The sequence below is a fragment of the Cuculus canorus genome, chromosome 7 (assembly GCF_017976375.1).
Source record: "Cuculus canorus isolate bCucCan1 chromosome 7, bCucCan1.pri, whole genome shotgun sequence".
NCBI classification, from domain to species: domain Eukaryota; kingdom Metazoa; phylum Chordata; class Aves; order Cuculiformes; family Cuculidae; genus Cuculus; species Cuculus canorus.
The window spans coordinates 494,076-511,758 of record NC_071407.1 but is presented as its reverse complement, the minus strand read 5'-3'; the positions used below and the strand labels follow the sequence as shown (position 1 = coordinate 511,758).

Here is a 17,683-nt window from a genome sequence, read left to right as displayed (position 1 = left end):
ACCATCAGATTGACCTGTCTAGCCAGCTCACTGAACAGAAAATGACATTAAAAACCAAGAATCAATTCAAATAATGAGTGGCTTGTAATACGCTGGCATTTCAGGAACAAGTCTACACGTAGGGTCATACTATTAAAATCTATTCAGTGAAACCATTCTTTATTTAAAGAGGCATTTTTCTCACCTTAAAAATTAGTTTGGATTCAGAGCAGGCTGCTAGGAGAATTATTGGAGAAAACGGATCTCTCTAGCATAATCAAATGTGTTTATTCCGATTTTTTTCTCTCTGTTACATTATTCATTGAAGCCATGGGTAAGGAAAGATGCTAATCAAAGAGGCTTGGCCAGTTTTGAAGGCATTGCTCATTATTCACTCTTAACCATCCTTTGCCCTCTTTTACTGTGCCATTCTTTAAAGGATGGGCTCTTAAATGGAATGGCGCTGTTTTCCTTATTCTACATATTTGTAGAAATGCTGAAGAGGAAATAAAAACTGGTAGAAGAAAGCAAGCTCATTAAAAGCCACATGTTTTCATCTTTCCTTGTCACATCTGCCAATTAGGGTGTGATACAGGTCATATTAAAATTCATACACCCAGTGCCAATGAGTTCATGCTGAAGGGTTGCTTGTATAAGAATTTTAAGCAAAAGCTTTAAAATTATGATCTATATTCTAGGTCACAGGAGTGCTCCTCTTTCTCCAGGCTTCTCAGGAACGGAAGCCAGCTACAAGGCTTAAGAAATGCTGGAAAACAACAGCGCTGGTAATTACCCAGCATATGGGTAATTCTGTGCTACTTGTTCTTAGTTCCTAGCCCAGTCATTTATCACTTAAATACCAGTCTACATACACAGTCCTCCCCCTACCTTCCTTTCACCCTCCGATTCAGTTCCCCAACCCAAACGCCTGTTTCCTGTTACCCTCTTGTATTTCCAGCTCCTCCCCCATTTCCCTTCACACCTCTGCGTTCCCTGACCCGCTGCCGGAAGCCACTGTTGGCTCTGCACCCTGCCGGACACCCACGCAAGCCGCCTGCCCTGCCTGGCTTTCGGCCCTGGTGTACCACTCAAAGGCAACACACCAATATTTCAATTACTTCTTCCCAGCCAGAGCTCTGAGGCACTGCCCCATCTCTAATGTGCCAGTAAAGTTCAACACGCTGGACTTCAAATGTCTTTGGAAGACTGACTCTCTACTCCTAGACCTCCTCCTAGCTCTCCCAGTACACCTTCAGCCTGCCAGTCTGTTTTCAGCTTCCCCCCTTTCCATCTTTGCTAATCCCATCCATACTGGCAAGCAGTGCTGATTCACAGACTGCCTTCTCTTCTGTTTCCTTCTGTTCTAGCTGGAAAGCTGGAGTGTCTTGGTGACTTCTTAAGTGCTCTCAGCCATCAGTTCAATACCTTACAAGTCAGTCCCTCCTACTCTCTTCCTAGAGAACAAATTCACCATTCAAATGCCAGTTACAACATTAACTTATCATGTTTTTAACTTCACGCCCTCGTCAGGTCTTCATCACCATTTTGCACCATAATCTGCCTTGTTCTTTCTGAATAATATCTCTGTGACAAAGCGTTTCTCTCCTCGTTCACTTACTGATCTCTCTCCAAGCCTCCATCATCTCATATCTTGACAAGCACCTCAATTAAAGTGCTACCAGTCTATTTTTATGTTTTGACGTTCTTTCTGCAAGGTAATTTTCTCGGTTGCTCACCCTGGCCATTTCACCCTCTTTGCCTTCCCTTTCTGTCCCCTCCTCAGACACGTGGTCCAGTGAGATCCTGACCCACACAAGAAATCCTGTGCTTTACATAAATTTAAAAAAAAAATCCAAAACCCGTTAAAATTACATTGTTGAACAGGCAGCAATGTTACACAAAAATAAGCAAATAAGCAAGCAAACAGTGATGCATGTGAAGAGTTTCATCAGGCCTGGGGAAAGCAACTGAGGTAATCACCATCACTGCGCGCGCACACACACACACACACCCCCCTCGCTGGATTGCACAGAGCTCCAACACTGCAAGGCCTGTGAAACACAAAATACGCACGCACTAAAACACAACCTCAAACCTATTTGAGGTTATTCTCCCTCTGTTGAGGTTATTCTCCCTCTGTACTCGGCACTGGTGAGACCGCACCTCAAATACTGTGTTCAGTTCTGGGCCCCTCACCACAAGAAGGATGTTGAGGCTCTGGAGCGTGTCCAGAGAAGAGCAACGAAGCTGGTGAGGGGCTGGAGAACAAGTCTTACGAGGAGCGGCTGAGAGAGCTGGGGGTGTTTAGCCTGGAGAAGAGGAGGCTGAGGGGAGACCTTATTGCTCTCTACAACTACCTGAAAGGAGGTTGTGGAGAGGAGGGAGCTGGGCTCTTCTCCCAAGTGACAGGGGACAGGACAAGAGGGAATGGCCTCAAGCTCCGAGTGAATATTGCTCTTTTATTTTCCAAAGGCAGTCAGAACTGAGGCACAGCCAGAACAAGATCTGCTAGAACAAGTACAAGTTTTGTGAATCAAATCAAAGTAATCCCAGCTTTAACCGCGGCAGACTCGAGCGCACTAGAAATGACAGCAGCACTGTTCGGTCACCGCCTACAGCCACCTGTGACACCCAGCAGGGCTCTTGGGGACCACAGCCCCATAAACCCCTCATACCAACTCCTGCCTGCGCAGAGGGCCGCAGGGCTCTGCCCCACAGAGGGCACCTGAGGCCGCAACTCTGTTAATGGCCTTGTAAAAGAAAAACATCAACATTAAGACGGCTCTTTCACTGATTTGAATGGGCTTTGGAAAGAGCAAACATGGGTGGAATTAGAAAACGGAAATGCACACATATAGAAACCTGTCAATCCCACTGCTTGGCTTCCCTGGACAACCTGGCACCACTTCATTTAGGAGCCAGTTAAGGGACACGGAGGAAGGCTCAATCGAGGATTGCAAATATTGATTCTAATAATACTTCAAAAAACAAAAAAAAACATTGTAAACCCACTGGCATCAACAGGATTGATTCCTACACCAATATTTCACAAACTGAAAATATCTCTATTCTCACCACCTTCAGTAACCATCTTAAACAAATCAAGTTCACGTCATCCGCTGTGTGCTGCATCCTTCAGAGTGCTGTTTTGTTTCAGCTTTGATTCAAACCTAGGGCTGATCAGTACCAGCTGCTCAGCCCAAGGGCAGATCACATGTTCCCATTCCCCCACTTTCTTCATCCCAACTACTAACAGACTATTGTTTGTTATAACTAATTAATCCCACATGCCCTGGCTGCCAGGGAGCCTCACAAACCCCAAGTTTTTTGTTTAGTGAGTCCCAGATGTGTGTAAACACATGAATGCATACATCTATACACACCACGTGGATTTACACAGCCACGTTTGGAGTCACCATTCATGGGTATCTCTTCGGCAACCACTATTATTAATCCTAGCTGTTCTCCGAGCAGGCCAAGTGTGAGACATTAGAGAGGTGTGTTATTACTTCAGGACCTCTGCAAAGGGCCAGATTTTCAGATCCTCATTCCAAACCAAACCGTGGTGACATGGTGACACAGCACTGAGCCTTGGAGTCACTGCCTGGGCAGGACCTGGCACTTGCCTGCCTTCGGGAGAGGAGAAAGGAGGAATTGGAACTATTCAACCCAATATTTAACGCTGTCTGTGGTTCCAGCTAAAAACCTCCAGGTTCCACTCATATCTTTAACAAAGGGCAGCCATCCTCGTTGCCAGGTGTTTGCCTTAGGGCTCCTCAGGGCTATTGTGGTTAAAACCATTCAGCTGCTCCTGAGGAGCCGCTCCCGAGGAAACACACAGCATCTTCCCTGTTAAAGTAAGCCTAACAGGCAGTTCCTTGAGTTGGTGTCAAGCTTTCACCACTGGAGCAAGAAGCCAAAGTTTAACAGAGAATATCGGTTGTTTGTTGTACTTCTGGCTATTTTTCCAAAGCTCATAGGCTTTAAAACCTCTTATTGTGCCCAGCTGGAGAAAGTTTAGAGCTTGGAATCTCAGCTGTGTCAAAGGAGCACAAGCCTGCTGTGGAAGCAGGGACTGAGCTATTTCCAGACGGTTTTGGTGGTGCATCACGAGCCTCTCCCATGCCTCTCTTGGTCTTGTGCTCAGCCATGCAAGGAAGAGAAGGTGGCCCCCTGGGTCATTCTGGTGGTAGGGTGCAAAGTAAAACACAGTAAATTAGAAGATGAATCCTGCACATGTCAATTGGCTGAGTTTTTTTCTGTGGTCTGAGGTCTTTTTTTCCTTTTCTAATTCCACAATGTCCTACATGGAAAAATGAATGTGATTCCGTCTGCAAAATCAAACATTCCTAGGAAATTACAGAATTCAAGCTACCTGTACAACCTCAGAACACTTCACTAGTAGGCCAGGCGCATAATATAGTTTGAATCTTGTACAGCTGAGTCTACCACTCATAAACCAAACCCAGTTTGGAAGGAATGAGCATCCCCCAACAATGGAGACAGTTACTGGAACAGCCGCTGCCTTCTCTGCACTCGTAAGGCAGGAAGGAATAAGACACCTGTGTGTAAACACAGGGGATCATTGCCCTCGCAGATTGGCTGTCCTCGTTGCTTCGTGTTTAGTGGAGTATGTGTGAAGCCACAGTGCTGGGAAAACTGGGAAAAAGCCAAGACGGAAGGTGAAAGCAGAGCTGATCTGCAGAACATCCCACTGCGGGCTGGAAATCCTTATTGGATTCCACCACACTTCTCCACCACACTGCAGAAGAAAAAGCCTGGTTCCTAATTAGGTAGCTTTAATACATATATGTTGCCCGTGGTCAGATAGTAAACCCAGTAATGCCGGTCACTGAGGTAGGATTGTCCGGTTGGGAACAGATGTGGGCACAGACCCCCTGTGCCTCCATTTCCCCAGACAAGGAGTATTTGCTGTCAGCCTTGGCTTCTTCCTCGAGTTACGCTAGCAATGCAAGCTGCCTGCCCCGCAAACGGTTCTCCAGGTCACAAAAACGGTATTTTCTTGTCGCTGTTTATTATTAGAAAAGCCTATATCTTTGCTAATGAAAGGTTAATTCATTCCTGTTTGCGTTACCATTAAACGGGAAATACCGTAACTACTCTTTGCTAGATGGAGCAGAGGAAAGTTAAAGCCTCGATCCCTGGGTTTGCTGCAAACCTTGTGCCAACGCTACCAGTGACGGGGGTGCAGCTGCAGGGGAGGGGGATTTTGCCCCAGATTTTACAGCACTAAAGTTCACAAGACAAACTCACTCCTAAGTACCCCAAAACCCACAACGCACCTCCCACATATCTGGGAAACACAGAAAGCAATTCCTCTTCTTTGGGGGTGGGGCAATTTATTCTTAATGGTCTTAATGGTAGCAACTGGGTGGTAAAAGCCGATCAAGTTTCTGCAAACTTTAATTCCATATTTTTATCCAATCAAATGCAGAAAACAGAAAAAGGAACTGGGGCGGCCCTTTTTATTGTAAGGCATTTTTGTTGCTCTTTAATTTCTTCATTTTACAGGTCAGTAATCACATTGAGCTCGTTATGGCTTAGTCCAACAGGAAGATCAGTGTTTACATACCTTCCTCTGGAGGACCTTAAAGCGAAGTGTCTAAGAAATTTATAGGTTATAAGTAAAATTAATTCAGGAACCTCTCAGATTAAAATGGCAAGAGGTAAGTGCGGCGTCACGAACACAACTGGCTTTTACCACAGCATCTGTCTGCCTTTTGCTTACAGAACGGCACCTGCCGAGGGTAGCTCAGGCCACTCCCAGGTCAGAGCGCAGGACAGTTAACACATCGCCCCTCTGCGATACCTCTACTTCATGAGGAAGGGGTGAAAGACCCCATTTGAAGTGTCTTCGGTGAAATATCACAAACGAACGCCTCGTCTCCGCCACCGCCGCGGACGCTGCCGGGAACGGGCCATTCGCTAGCGCTGGAGTCTCGGAGCGGGAGGTGGGGAGTTACCTGGCGGCGGTTCGGGCGGGGATTTGCTTTTCTTGTTGCTTTTCTTCGGCTTTAACCCCTTCCTGCTCGGCTCGGATCCCGTCTCCGCGCGGGCGGGTCCTCCCCCCCCGGGCCGCTCCGTGAAAGAGAACTCCTCTCCGGGGTAGGGGAAGGCGTAGTAGTGGTCCCTGTCGCCGATCTCCTGCAGGTAGTAGTCCTGCTCGTCGCCGGGCAGCGCGCGGGACGCGTCCCCGAGCAGCGCCAGCGCGCACAGAGCCAGGCAGCGCCCCGCGCCCATCGCCGCGCCCGCAGCAGCGCCCGCACCGGCCCGGGATGCGGGGGACGGGACGGAAAGGGACGGGACGGGGTGGGAGGGGGCGTGGGAGGGGAGAGGAGGGAAGGGGACGGGACAGGATGGGAGGGGGGCCCCGGGGGTTGGGACGGGCATGGATGGGGTGGGGGTGAGATGGGATGGGAGGAGACGGGACGGGACCGGGCTGCTGGGGGGGGGGGGGGGGGGGGGCAGGACGGCGGGGGAGGGGGCCAAGAGACGGGGGGACGGGACGGGAGGGAGAAGGCTGCAGAGGGGGACAGGATGGGATGGGGGTGGGATGGGAGAGGGGGACGGAAAGGGACGGGGGATGGGAGCTGCGAGCTAGGGAGTGGGATAGGACGGGAAGGGACGGGATGGGAAGGGGGTTGCCGGATGGGGGTCTGCAGGGGGGGCGGGACGGGGTCTTTGGGGGAAACGGGATGGGAAGGCAAGGGAGGGAACGGGGCGGGGGAGAACGGGAGGGGATGGAAGGGCCCGGATTTGCCGCGGGTGGGCTCGCTGCCGCCCCGCTCCTGCCCTCGCGTCCCCTCAAAGCTGCAGCCCCGCCGTGTCCCCTCCGGCCCCGCCGTGTCCCCTCCAGCCCTTCCGTGTCCCCTCCGGCCCCACCGTGTCCCCTCCGGCCCCGCCGTGTCCCCTCCAGCCCTTCCGTGTCCCCTCCGGCCCCACCGTGTCCCCTCCAGCCCTTCCGTGTCCCCTCCGGCCCCACCGTGTCCCTTCCAGCCCCGCCGTGTCCCCTCCGGCCCCACCGTGTCCCCTCCAGCCCTTCCGTGTCCCCTCCGGCCCCGCCGTGTCCCCTCCGGCCCCGCCACGGGCAGCTGCAAAGAAGGGAGTGTTTCATCAGTGGGCCCTTTCCTCACTCTTTTTGTAAGGATCCTGACTTTTCCTCTCTCCAAACCATCTTCCAAGTGGATTAGGATGCATCGTGCCGGCAGCTGCACCCATGCAACCCCATGTTATTAGTGGAATCAGTTTGGCAATAAAATCTTACCTTTCATCTTTTTCATAGCTCTAAAATAGCCATCAGTGCTGAAGGAAATGTGCAGCAGTTGGCTTGCATGAAACATGAATCATTACTTTCGAGTTGAAAACACCCAACTTATATTTTCATCATGAATATTGTATTTCTCGCCGTTGCCCAGTCATCCGGGAGAAAGCTTTACATCTGTAAACCCACTCTTTATTCTGCCTTTGCAATTGCATGTCCTATGTGTTTCTCACAACTTTAATACCAAAATAAGCATATTTTCATATCTCAGTACCAGTATCTTCTGGTATATTTGGCTTTCAGACTGGGTGACCCAGTCCCATAATATTTAATGATCATCTTTGCTTTCTTAGTCACTGTCTCCAAAGAAGTTTAGAGATTATAATGTACCTGTTGTCCTTTTTTTTACACAAAACATGCTTTCACTGGCAATTCTATTTTCATTCTTCAGTTTTACATTTTTTAAAAATCTGATGACTGTTACTAAAGGCAAAAATTTTCATTTTCTGAAACTAGAATAAAAGATAGTGTGCTTTATCACTGTTTTACCAAATTAGGATTTTTTTTTTTAAGTCCTTTACTTGAAACTTGCTTCCCATCAGCCTTTGCTGATAGTTTTATCCGGAGGAGATGGCTTTGTCCCCTTCGGCAGAGAGCGTGAAGTGGCTGAGTGCTGAGTAGGAGCTAAGACCCGCTGGATACGGTGTATGAAACAGGCTGCTTGTTCTCTATTCATTGGCAGGCTGGATATCCTGGATATTCCATTTTAGAGATTTCACAGGTGTTCTGTTTTCCCTTTCCAAAGTATCCAGTCCTCTCCTCGCTTTATCCTAACTAAAGAGGGCAGAGCATGAGCTGCAGAAAATGTGGGTAATTTTGTTTGCATTTGCAGCACAGTCTCTCTTTTGCAAGTATCGAGGACATTCACACATGGTGAGAAGAGAAAAATATACTTTTCCATAATATCATCAATGATCTCTTTCTCCAGTAACTAAAGGAGCTTTATCTGCAAATGATTGTTTAACTCGTTGTGGGTGAAGAAGGATACACTGAAACAGAAGGGGATTTTCCTTTCCAAGCGGAACAAGATTTTCATAAAATATAGAGTCAAGGGTTCATTAATTAAAGACCCAAGGAATGTGATCTGGGGAATTTTAATTTATTTGCTTTTGTCAGCTTTACACTTACACATTTTGATGATGTATGTATGTAAACATCATCTGTTTTCTTTCACGTACAACAGTCTGTTTCTATAAAACGGTATGTCTTCTATGAAGAGAAAATTGTGTGTTTTTTTTTTTAATTTACCATCTATATTATAACAAAGTGTCATATTGGATTCTGGGCTCTTTAACAGGTGAGTATGCGTCGTAGCTGCGTATCCGTCAATGTGTGACTAGAGCTGCACACAGAAGCAAAAAACGTCTGCCCACATCAGACCTGCACTTGTTTAATCTATGTAAAAATATACATTTGAGTGACACAAATAGCAGCCTAACTGTTCCCCAAGTCAAGTCTTTGTTATGTGTTGTTGGTGTTCATGTTGTTTAAGTGAGGTGGTGGTGGTAACGTTAGGGGCCAGATTATGTGCCAGCAGTGTTTCACGTCACTCTTTGATCTCACGCCTAAGCCGTCTGAGTTCACCGGCAGGCTGCAAGCGAGGACCTCAGAGAAGTTTCCTCGCATGACAGGTAGCTACGAGTCCCTGCGAGGGCCCCCTCTCCGAATGACCCAGGGTAAACGGCCACCGCGTGAGCCACACGTTGCTGGAAACAGAAGCGGCTGTGCCCGTGCGTGATTGATGTGGAGACAGCCGAGCCAGAAGAGAAGCCTGGTGAGGAGCTTGCAATCAGCCACGAGGGTGCACCCAGCAGGATGCACCGAGAGGCTTGGGGAGTTGCAGGTTTGCTTGCACACCTCTGCTGCAGGTAGGAACTTTGCAGAACCTCAGGCAGCGCTGTACGCACTCCCTCCCCTCCTCGAATCACCACAAATAACCCTCTCCTTTTTTCTCTCTATGTACCTACCTTAAGAAAGCTTTATTCACGCAAACATACCTACCAATATCCACTACTCCTGATCTCAACCTGTCTTAGTAACGAGCTCCCCCGTATTGCTCTCCCTGGGGCTGTCACGCTTGCTGTGGGTGTGTGCATGTGGGCACTGTGCTGCTCCTCCCAGACCTCTGCTGGAGACACACACAAGTCTCTCTCTAGGCAGAATGTTGGTTTACCTCACTCTAAGATGTTTTTACCATTTTTGCCTCTCAGCCAGCATCCTGGTGACACACAACTTACAGGAAAGGAGATGGTTTTTTCTCATTAGAGTGGCATGGAAGGATCAAGTTCACAGAAGTCTCAGATGGCTTTGGCCTAAGTGCTGATCCTTATTTCGCTTGTGAAGTATCATGATAGCTTTTAAAAACTTGAATGTGGAAGGAGATAAAGGCTACTAATATTTTTGTAGAATGACTGTAACCAGCATTGTCCTCCCTTTCTGGACCGACACCAGCAATGTTGTATAAGTCATTCTGCACTTTACTTTAAACCTTTTGTCCTGCCTAAGTGAAACACAACATGCTGTTAACTGCAAATGATCAGGACTTTCCCTGCTCTGTTCCCAAGAAGTGCTTATCTGGAAGATGATGGTTTACCCTCTAAGCTGGGTTAACACTTCTCAAAACACGAATTTTGAGCACCTTCAACATCACCCGCTCCCAGCTGCCCCTGGCCACAGGCATGAAGTTGTCTTTAGCTGCACTAGTCCCCATGCCACCCCTGAGCCGGACATGCTCCAGTGCCAGTAGTGGGAGAGCACACATGAGCTACCCTTTCCTGCCTTTTCTATGCCTGGAGAATGTGTTTCCCAGTTTTTGTTTCACATGTAATTGTGACAACGTGGCTTTAGTGGAACTAGTAGCTTGTCCTTGGGAGACCCAGGCTTGTATCGCACTCTTCCCCTCCCACTTCTGCAGCTTTCTTTCTCCCTATCTGATCATCAGCAACCATAACTTCATGAAGTTTAGACTAAGGAATGCATTTTCACTGAAGAGAGGCAGGGCCGTGTGTGTAAACGTGCACTGGTTCAGGATCTTCATTTGTATTTATATAATTGCACGTTTGTGCTTAATTCAACTTCAAACTGCTGGGTGACTCCACAACTTCTCTTTTGGAATGTGTGCATCGGTTTTTTTAAGCGGAAAAGAGCTTTGTGGTTGGAAAGGAGAGATGAAGAAGCAGGCATCCTTCTTTCCTTGCCTTTCCCCAGGAACTGTCTGAGGTAGCACATAAGTCTTCTATAGGCCTTGGCAACAAAGCAACACTGAAAATAACTTTCCTTCTGAACACCAGTAAAGTTTCTGTTCCTTTGTACTTCAGATCTGTAGTAAATCATGAAGCACAGAAAGGAGCAACAAGAGAGAATTACACTTTTTAAAGTCATTTTCATTTCCTCATAAAGCATTTACCCCTGCTGTCAACAAGGTCAAACCATCTCAGAGGAAATGGAAACCTAAAACTGACCCTGGGAAATACAAAGTACCTGCATTTAACATTTATGTGTCTCTTAGCTGCCTGATTCTCATGTATTTAACAGAGAGAGACTCAGGAGCTGCCCTGCTTACCTATGTGCACCACCTGCATCCCTGGGGTGTCCAGGCGTTCACACGCTTATTGGTGGTAAAGGAGATCTTTGAAAGAGTGGCTCTCACTGCAACATGACTGGAACAAAAAACATGCTGTCTTATGGAGACATTTTACTCATTTTCAAGAGGCATTTGGCTTTGAACGGAATGTCATTATTTTGCCAGGTGAGGGGTGAAAAGTACCCAGGATCTTAACATTTGTTTCTGAGCACATCTCATAATGGTACAAACTCCGAGTGAGTCTAAAGCGCAGCTGGTTCTGCTCCCCTGCTCCCAGCCAGGCTGCTCTTTCCTTTAGGAAAACAGATTTTAGAATAAACAGATGACATTAATGAAGGCAATTATTTCCTTTCATAATTGCCTACTTTAACTTTAGCAATGCATTCTGCGTCCTGGCTGGGGCAGTTAGCCCGGCATATTCTCTCTTACTTCTCTTGTAAGAACAACATGACCTTCAGAGAATCATCCAGCATATTGCCTTTGTGCTTGAGCCTGGAGAAGGAGCTTGGATTGCCATGGAAACAAAAGTTCCTTGTTCTCTTACACTTCCCTGTACTATGATATGATTTTCACTACATGAACCCCTCTCTTCGCAAGAAATGGAACTGTGTGGGTGTTGTGTTTTGAGCATCCCAAAGCCATCTTCTTTAGGCGATGGCTCGGTTCATGGCAGAAGTGCTTTGAATGAGGAGCAGAGAGTGCACTGATCATCATGATTATTTAGGGATGTTTAGATCAGATTCATCTGCATGAGTTCATTGCTGCTGGAGAAGTGAAAAATCTCTGTGCACTCTTTGGCATTCCGGGGTTTCTTTACTTTTCCTTCCATGCTGAACCGATGAGAAGAAACAACATTTTCAGAATGACAATTTAAAAAAAAGCCAAAAAGTATTTCTGGCATTTTGGCAAAGAATGCAATAGATTATTTTTTTCTGTGCTGGGAACTACATTTCTCCCTGCCCCAGAGTGCCTGTAGGTTTCATGTCGACAACACACTGCCTTGGCATTTGGCACCCACTGCTGGATCAGTGCCAGCAGGATTTTCACCGGGAAAGGGACCGAAGAGGCTGCCTTGAGATCAAAAACTCTGAAATGCTAGCAGTACAAAAATGAGAACTAATGACATTTTTTCCTAATACTATTCATTCTCAGTTGATTTATGAGCCTTTGACAGACTGTAGGTCTGCATTCGTTGGCAGTTTAAAGCAGAGCTTTTTGCTTTGTTCAAAAATGGGAAGATTTTATGTGCATTTTGTTTTAACAGTGAGGCTGAGCCAGCAGTAAGACGACAGAGACAACTGGATAACAGTAGTTTTACAGAGCAGTTGGAGAAAATGGGACGCAATTCTCCTGCTGTGCACACAGCCAGGCTGCGAGTGATGTGCAGCTGGAACATCCTTTTTCATTTACTTGTACCAAAAAATCCCACTTTCAGTGAATTCTCATGGACATCACCTGCTTGCCAACATCTGAATCTCAAAAAATAATGACTCTCACATTTCAGTCTGGTATTTCCTGGCCCCAATTTCTGTCCCTGTGCCATGTGGAGTGTGAGACGTATGTTTAACACATCCCAGGCAGCGGCAGGGAAATGCAGTGCAGAGTTTGCCTGAAACTTGCTCAAAGGCTGCTTTTCCTGGGATTTCTTCACTATCCACAGCCTGAGTGTAGCCCGAGAAGTCATGGACAAAAGTCCTCTGGGAACTGAAGATGACACATGAAAGCCATAGACTTTGTCATGATAAATGCAGTAGAGCTGGCAAGTGCGATGTCACCAGAGACTGCTCCCTGAACATTCTGTATTTGAGGATTGCTTTTTAAGGACAGAATAGCAAGGAATTATTCTTTTCAGACACAAGCACTGTTTGTGGCTGTGATTCATTTGGGGTAATAAATATATAATGGCATACTTCCACGTGGTAACTGCATCTCTGCAGAGCTTATGTCCATGTCTAAACAGAGTCAATGTAAGTGAGTGACATTTCATCGCTTACAGCTAATGAATTTGTTAGTAGGTGGGAATAGTGTAGTTTGGTTATCTTCGTCATCACGTCTTTGACATTATGCTGTAAGTCCCTTCCACAATGCATACACTTATTAAAACAGTGGAAAAGCAAGAATTCATGGGGAGGAAAACCACTGCAATGAGCTTTCACTTGTCACACAGAAAGCATCAAAGGTTCATGTCAGGCTTGCTTTACCTGATACAACAATATAGTTTCACAGCTAGGCAATACACTTGTTTGAACCTGACTTATAGCCATTAAAAAAGGGCTTGTGCCAGCACGTTGGAAAAAGCTGCCTGAAAGGTGAAGGGATTGGCTCTAAAGACACAGGGAAGCTTTAAGCCTATGTAGATGTTTACTAATGTGTGGCGTGACATAAATTATAAAGTTCCAGATCACTTTTTGCCATCTCATACGACAAATGCCCAACTGTTTGAAATACACCCATCTATTTGTCTGCATAAGTCCCTGCAGTAATTCTGCCAAGGATGTGGGATGGTGAAATTTGCGTTACATTTTTACTCCTATATGAAGTGTTTCGTTTCCAAAAATCATTAAACAGCTGAGCATGGAAAGGACATTTGGGAGACCAGCATCTCCATTTTCAATCACTTTTGTATATTTAAACTTTAAGATCTCCAAGACTGAGTTTATTTCTCAAGGTGTGGTCACATATCCTGCTCATTAACAGGATCAACACTATTAGAGTTATTATTGACTTGAGCAGGGTTGTATCATAAAAGAGTAACGTTAACCATTGGGTTACTGAATTTGAGTTTTGGAAATGGTAAAACTTGGTAAAACACACCGCATAATGTGGTTCAGATTCGTTTTGCTTGATTCATACCTGTTATGGCAAACATAGTCGAAGTAAAACAAAAATCTGGCTTCACTTGAGGCCAGAAAAGCTCATCAGATGAGGAGGGAGTAATCGCCAGAAACATCCATCAGGACTTACACTGCTTATTTCAGAAATAATGATAACAACAACAACAATAATATTTTTAAGGGAAATCACTTGTGACTAATAGAACTGATGCCTCATCTGCAATGGTATCCAGCGAAGTGATTTTCTTAGTTCTCTTTTACTGCTATAATGGGATTGAGAACAGAACTGGTACAAACTGGCAATTATGAGGATGCTGTCATGCGCTGCTGTTGCCTATGAACTTCTCTACCTCTCCTGCCCATGGTGCCTACATGTTTGTCTTGGGATTGGCTTCCCTTTCTTTGGCCGTGACGTTGCACGGCATCGACTACAGCGCGTCAGGGAAGAGACTGGCACTGCAAGGGCCGTATTGCTTCTCCAGATAGTGAGGCATTAGAGAGTCAAGCAGGTCACTTTCACAGATTTTAATACAAATACTGCTACTGAGACCTGCCTTCACGCTTGTGATTTTGTTCTGCTTCATCGCTCCTTTCTGCTTCTCAGAGGCCACGGTCTCTGGGCTCCGTGTCATAGGAGAAGTCAGAAGGTTTGCAGCAGGTTTGGAATGAGATCAGACCTCCTGTCTAAACCAGCAGCAAGTCTGGCAACCCAGGGAATGAGACACCTGCAGCTTTGAGCCTTGAGGTCAGCCTGATATTTGTGTAGGAGTAATACTGCACCATGGTTATCTTCCGTATTGAGTTTCACCGGTGATTTGAAGCCATATTAAATATGATGCTTTTTTTCTGAATATAAACAAGACTTTTCCAATGGATTCATCATCCATATTTCATTCACTTCAGACAAAAAACCAGCAGGAACTCACAGGAGGCTCCAGTTCATTTGTGGAGAACATTACCAGAGGCCTCTTTGCCAGCAAATAAGGACAAATGAAAACTTTGCTCTTCTCTCTCCAAAGAACTCCATCATGCACTCAGATATTGTGATTATTTAATGCTGAGGGAGAGCTTTAGGTTTTAAGGGTGTTTTACATGTGTTTTAAATGAGATTACAGTCATATGAGGACACGATGTTTTATAAATTGTAGAAGTGGCTTGCAAACACCCATCTGAAAACTGTGACTATATAAAAAATATCACACCTTCCCTATACTTCTGGATTATCTCCAACAAATTAAAACTGCCAAAGGTGTTTCAGAAGCATAATTTTTCCATCCTTCTCCCTCAAGCCCTATGGAAGGCGATTTATTCATAGGTACTTTGGAAGCCCGGTCCCATTGTATTGCGCTGTCACCAACCCAGAGGTCTGTCCATCTGCAGGGCCCTCGCTACTAGTCATGCTGGAATCCCTGATAGATTTCGTTTGGACTCAACGGGAAATCCAGGATGGCAAATAAATTCTCATCACATAGTATGAAAATCGGTTGAACAGTGAAAACCCAGCCAAATTGTTGACCCCTGAGACAGACGACTGCGCTGTGAATGTAATGAACTCCTGTTCTGTTTAGCGAGCTGATTTCTCAGCATACAGATAACACCAGACCAACCCAAACACAGAAATCTTCTTGCCAGGACAGCAGTTTGGAGGTGTGGAAGAAAACCAAAGGTATGGAATCAGGACAGGGGAACAGGAGATAGGAAAAAGCCTGAACTCGCTGGCATGAGCAGCCACAGGATTCAAACCATTAGAGGAGCCGTATAGGGGCCATAGGATAGAGATCCAGAGTAAATTACACTCAGTATCCCTTCTGTCTGCGCATGGTATTTGTGCTTCAAGTCCCTCTTGGACACTCACTACCAGCTTAAGCTCCTTTTCTCATTTCCACATCAGCCCCTCTTTTCCCAAAGGCTGAAATGGTCTTCCAGTCCCTCTGCCCCACTCGAGATACTGCATCACAGGCGTTCTCTGGGGAGTGATGCAGCAGCTGTAGAGGGGACTTAACTCCCAATACCTGTCCCATCAAAGAAGTTGCCATATATGTAATTGAGGTCACAGCTAAGAACTCCTGGGCTTTTTAAGAGCTGTGAGTATGCACTGTCATTGGTTTCATAAGCTGATAGGAACACACTCTTTGGTGCCAGAACACCTTCCCTCAGTTTTTACCACAAGCTGTCAACCACCTCCTTCTTTAACCACAGAGCTGCAATTATTGTGGTTCTTGATTCAGCAGGCACTTGGCTTCGAGACCTTGGTAAGTACCGTTTGAGCTGGATGGAAGTGTCCTTTCCTGTTCTGAGCCACACGACAGTCTGTGAACACGGGAGAAGGGTTCTGAGTCATGAGGAGGAGCAGAATGCTCAGGTAGACTGGAGGCTCACCAGTAGTCATCTCCCTCATGTGTCCATACACCTCCTTGCTTGTCCCAGCAATTCGCTGCAGGGCAAATCAGTTACTCAAGACACTCGAGAATCCACTCAGGCTGGTTTCCAGTTTTGTCTCTTCAGATGTGAAATGCTCTGTCTCACGAGTCTTCCCATACACAAACATCTCTTGCCTCGGGCTGCATGGTGAACTGTGTCTAAGCAACCTGATGGCCAGCACAGTGGGTGAGAGGAGTGTGGTGTGCCTAGAAAGTTTCCTTCTGCTATAGCAGGTGTCTCTTCACCTTGGCAGTGGAAAACTAGCTTTAAAACACCAAGTCAGCTGAGGGATCGTTTACAGCTGCTTTCTGCATGCTTTGCTTCTAGCCCTGATCCATCACACATACCAGACTAATGGGTTAGAGTGCAGCTACTTTAGCTTCAGCTTCCTCTATCTTGGAAAGTCTGGATAACAGCATTAAGTTTATTTTTCCATAAATAATTTGTATGAGGAGGCCGACTTTGTAATTGCAATGGAAAATATTTTTTTCTTGTTACTTCACCCAATCATGTGTAAATTCCTCCTGCCCACTTGTCTAAGACTGTCAGGAAGAAGAAATACTTAAAAGGCAATGTTGGAAATGCCCTAGAAAACACCAGAAGCTTAAAACAAAACAGTAGGGTAGAAAAAGGCAAAGCAAGACACAGTAAATTCCAGACAGACTGCCAAATTCCACAAATAATTATTAATCTGGAAAAAAATCCTTGCAATTTCTAAGGCTATTGGAAGCGGGTGCCAGTTGCTATTGATTTAAACTTTCTAGCATATAAATACTTGCTCCTGCGTGAATAGCATTGCCATCGCTCAGCTACCGCAGCGGCAGGAGAAGTGAACCCCACCAGAGTTCAGACACAAGCCACAGCCGCATCCCGCCTGTGACCTGCCGGGAATGCAAAGCCCTCCGGCTGCAACCTTGTGCAAACATCACTCCCAGCTCTAATTCATAACAATTTTCTTTTCAAAAAGCCCTAATGAGATGGTGTTTACAGAGCACCGCTTGAGCGTGCCCGCGGTGCCCGGCTCCGGTGGTGCAGCCCTGCCCGGCGCGCAGCCCCGCGGTGCTGAGGCACGCAGCCAGCTCCAGCTCCATCAGGCCAAAAGGACTTTCTTCAGGCTCATCAATTAATGATCCCCTGAATTTCTCTCTCAGCTCCCTTGCAGTCAACCCAGTTATTTTGCAGCTTCTCCTTCACATCTGTGCCATCGTTTCATGTAGTTCCTTACTCCATTTATTGCAGCACTGGTGTTCGCAGCACCTCAATTTTTTCCCCATAACTGTTTTTGCTAAGAAAATGGGATGAAACCAGAAGGTTTATTACCAGTCCAGTGGCAATCTATGGAGGTAATACTGCCTTTACAGACAGGCGTTTCTGCTCAGAGTGTCAATCATCTCTTTCATTTACTTGTTGGAAAATAAATGTCTTTGCTACAAAGAAAGGTTTAAAATAGGGCAGTTGGGATTCTGGTGTCTTCAGAGTGAGGTGTGATTTTACTGCTGTAACTAAAATTCCAAAAACTGTTAA

The 17,683-nt window shown here is 46.2% G+C and overlaps 2 protein-coding genes across 2 annotated transcripts in view; one reads left to right on the top strand and one right to left on the bottom strand.

Annotated features, from left to right (window-relative positions):
- CPXM2 (carboxypeptidase X, M14 family member 2) overlaps positions 1-6,302 on the bottom strand; it is a 68,990-nt gene extending 62,688 nt beyond the window's left edge. Inside the window, exon 1 of the mRNA XM_009560108.2 lies at positions 5,964-6,302. Coding sequence (XP_009558403.2) covers positions 5,964-6,240 — 277 coding nt within the window. The 5' untranslated portion in view covers positions 6,241-6,302. The remainder of the gene's footprint in view (positions 1-5,963) is intronic.
- The window catches only part of GPR26 (G protein-coupled receptor 26), a 144,902-nt gene that overhangs the window by 90,862 nt on the left and 36,357 nt on the right, over positions 1-17,683 (top strand). The gene's annotated exons all lie outside the window — the stretch shown is intronic.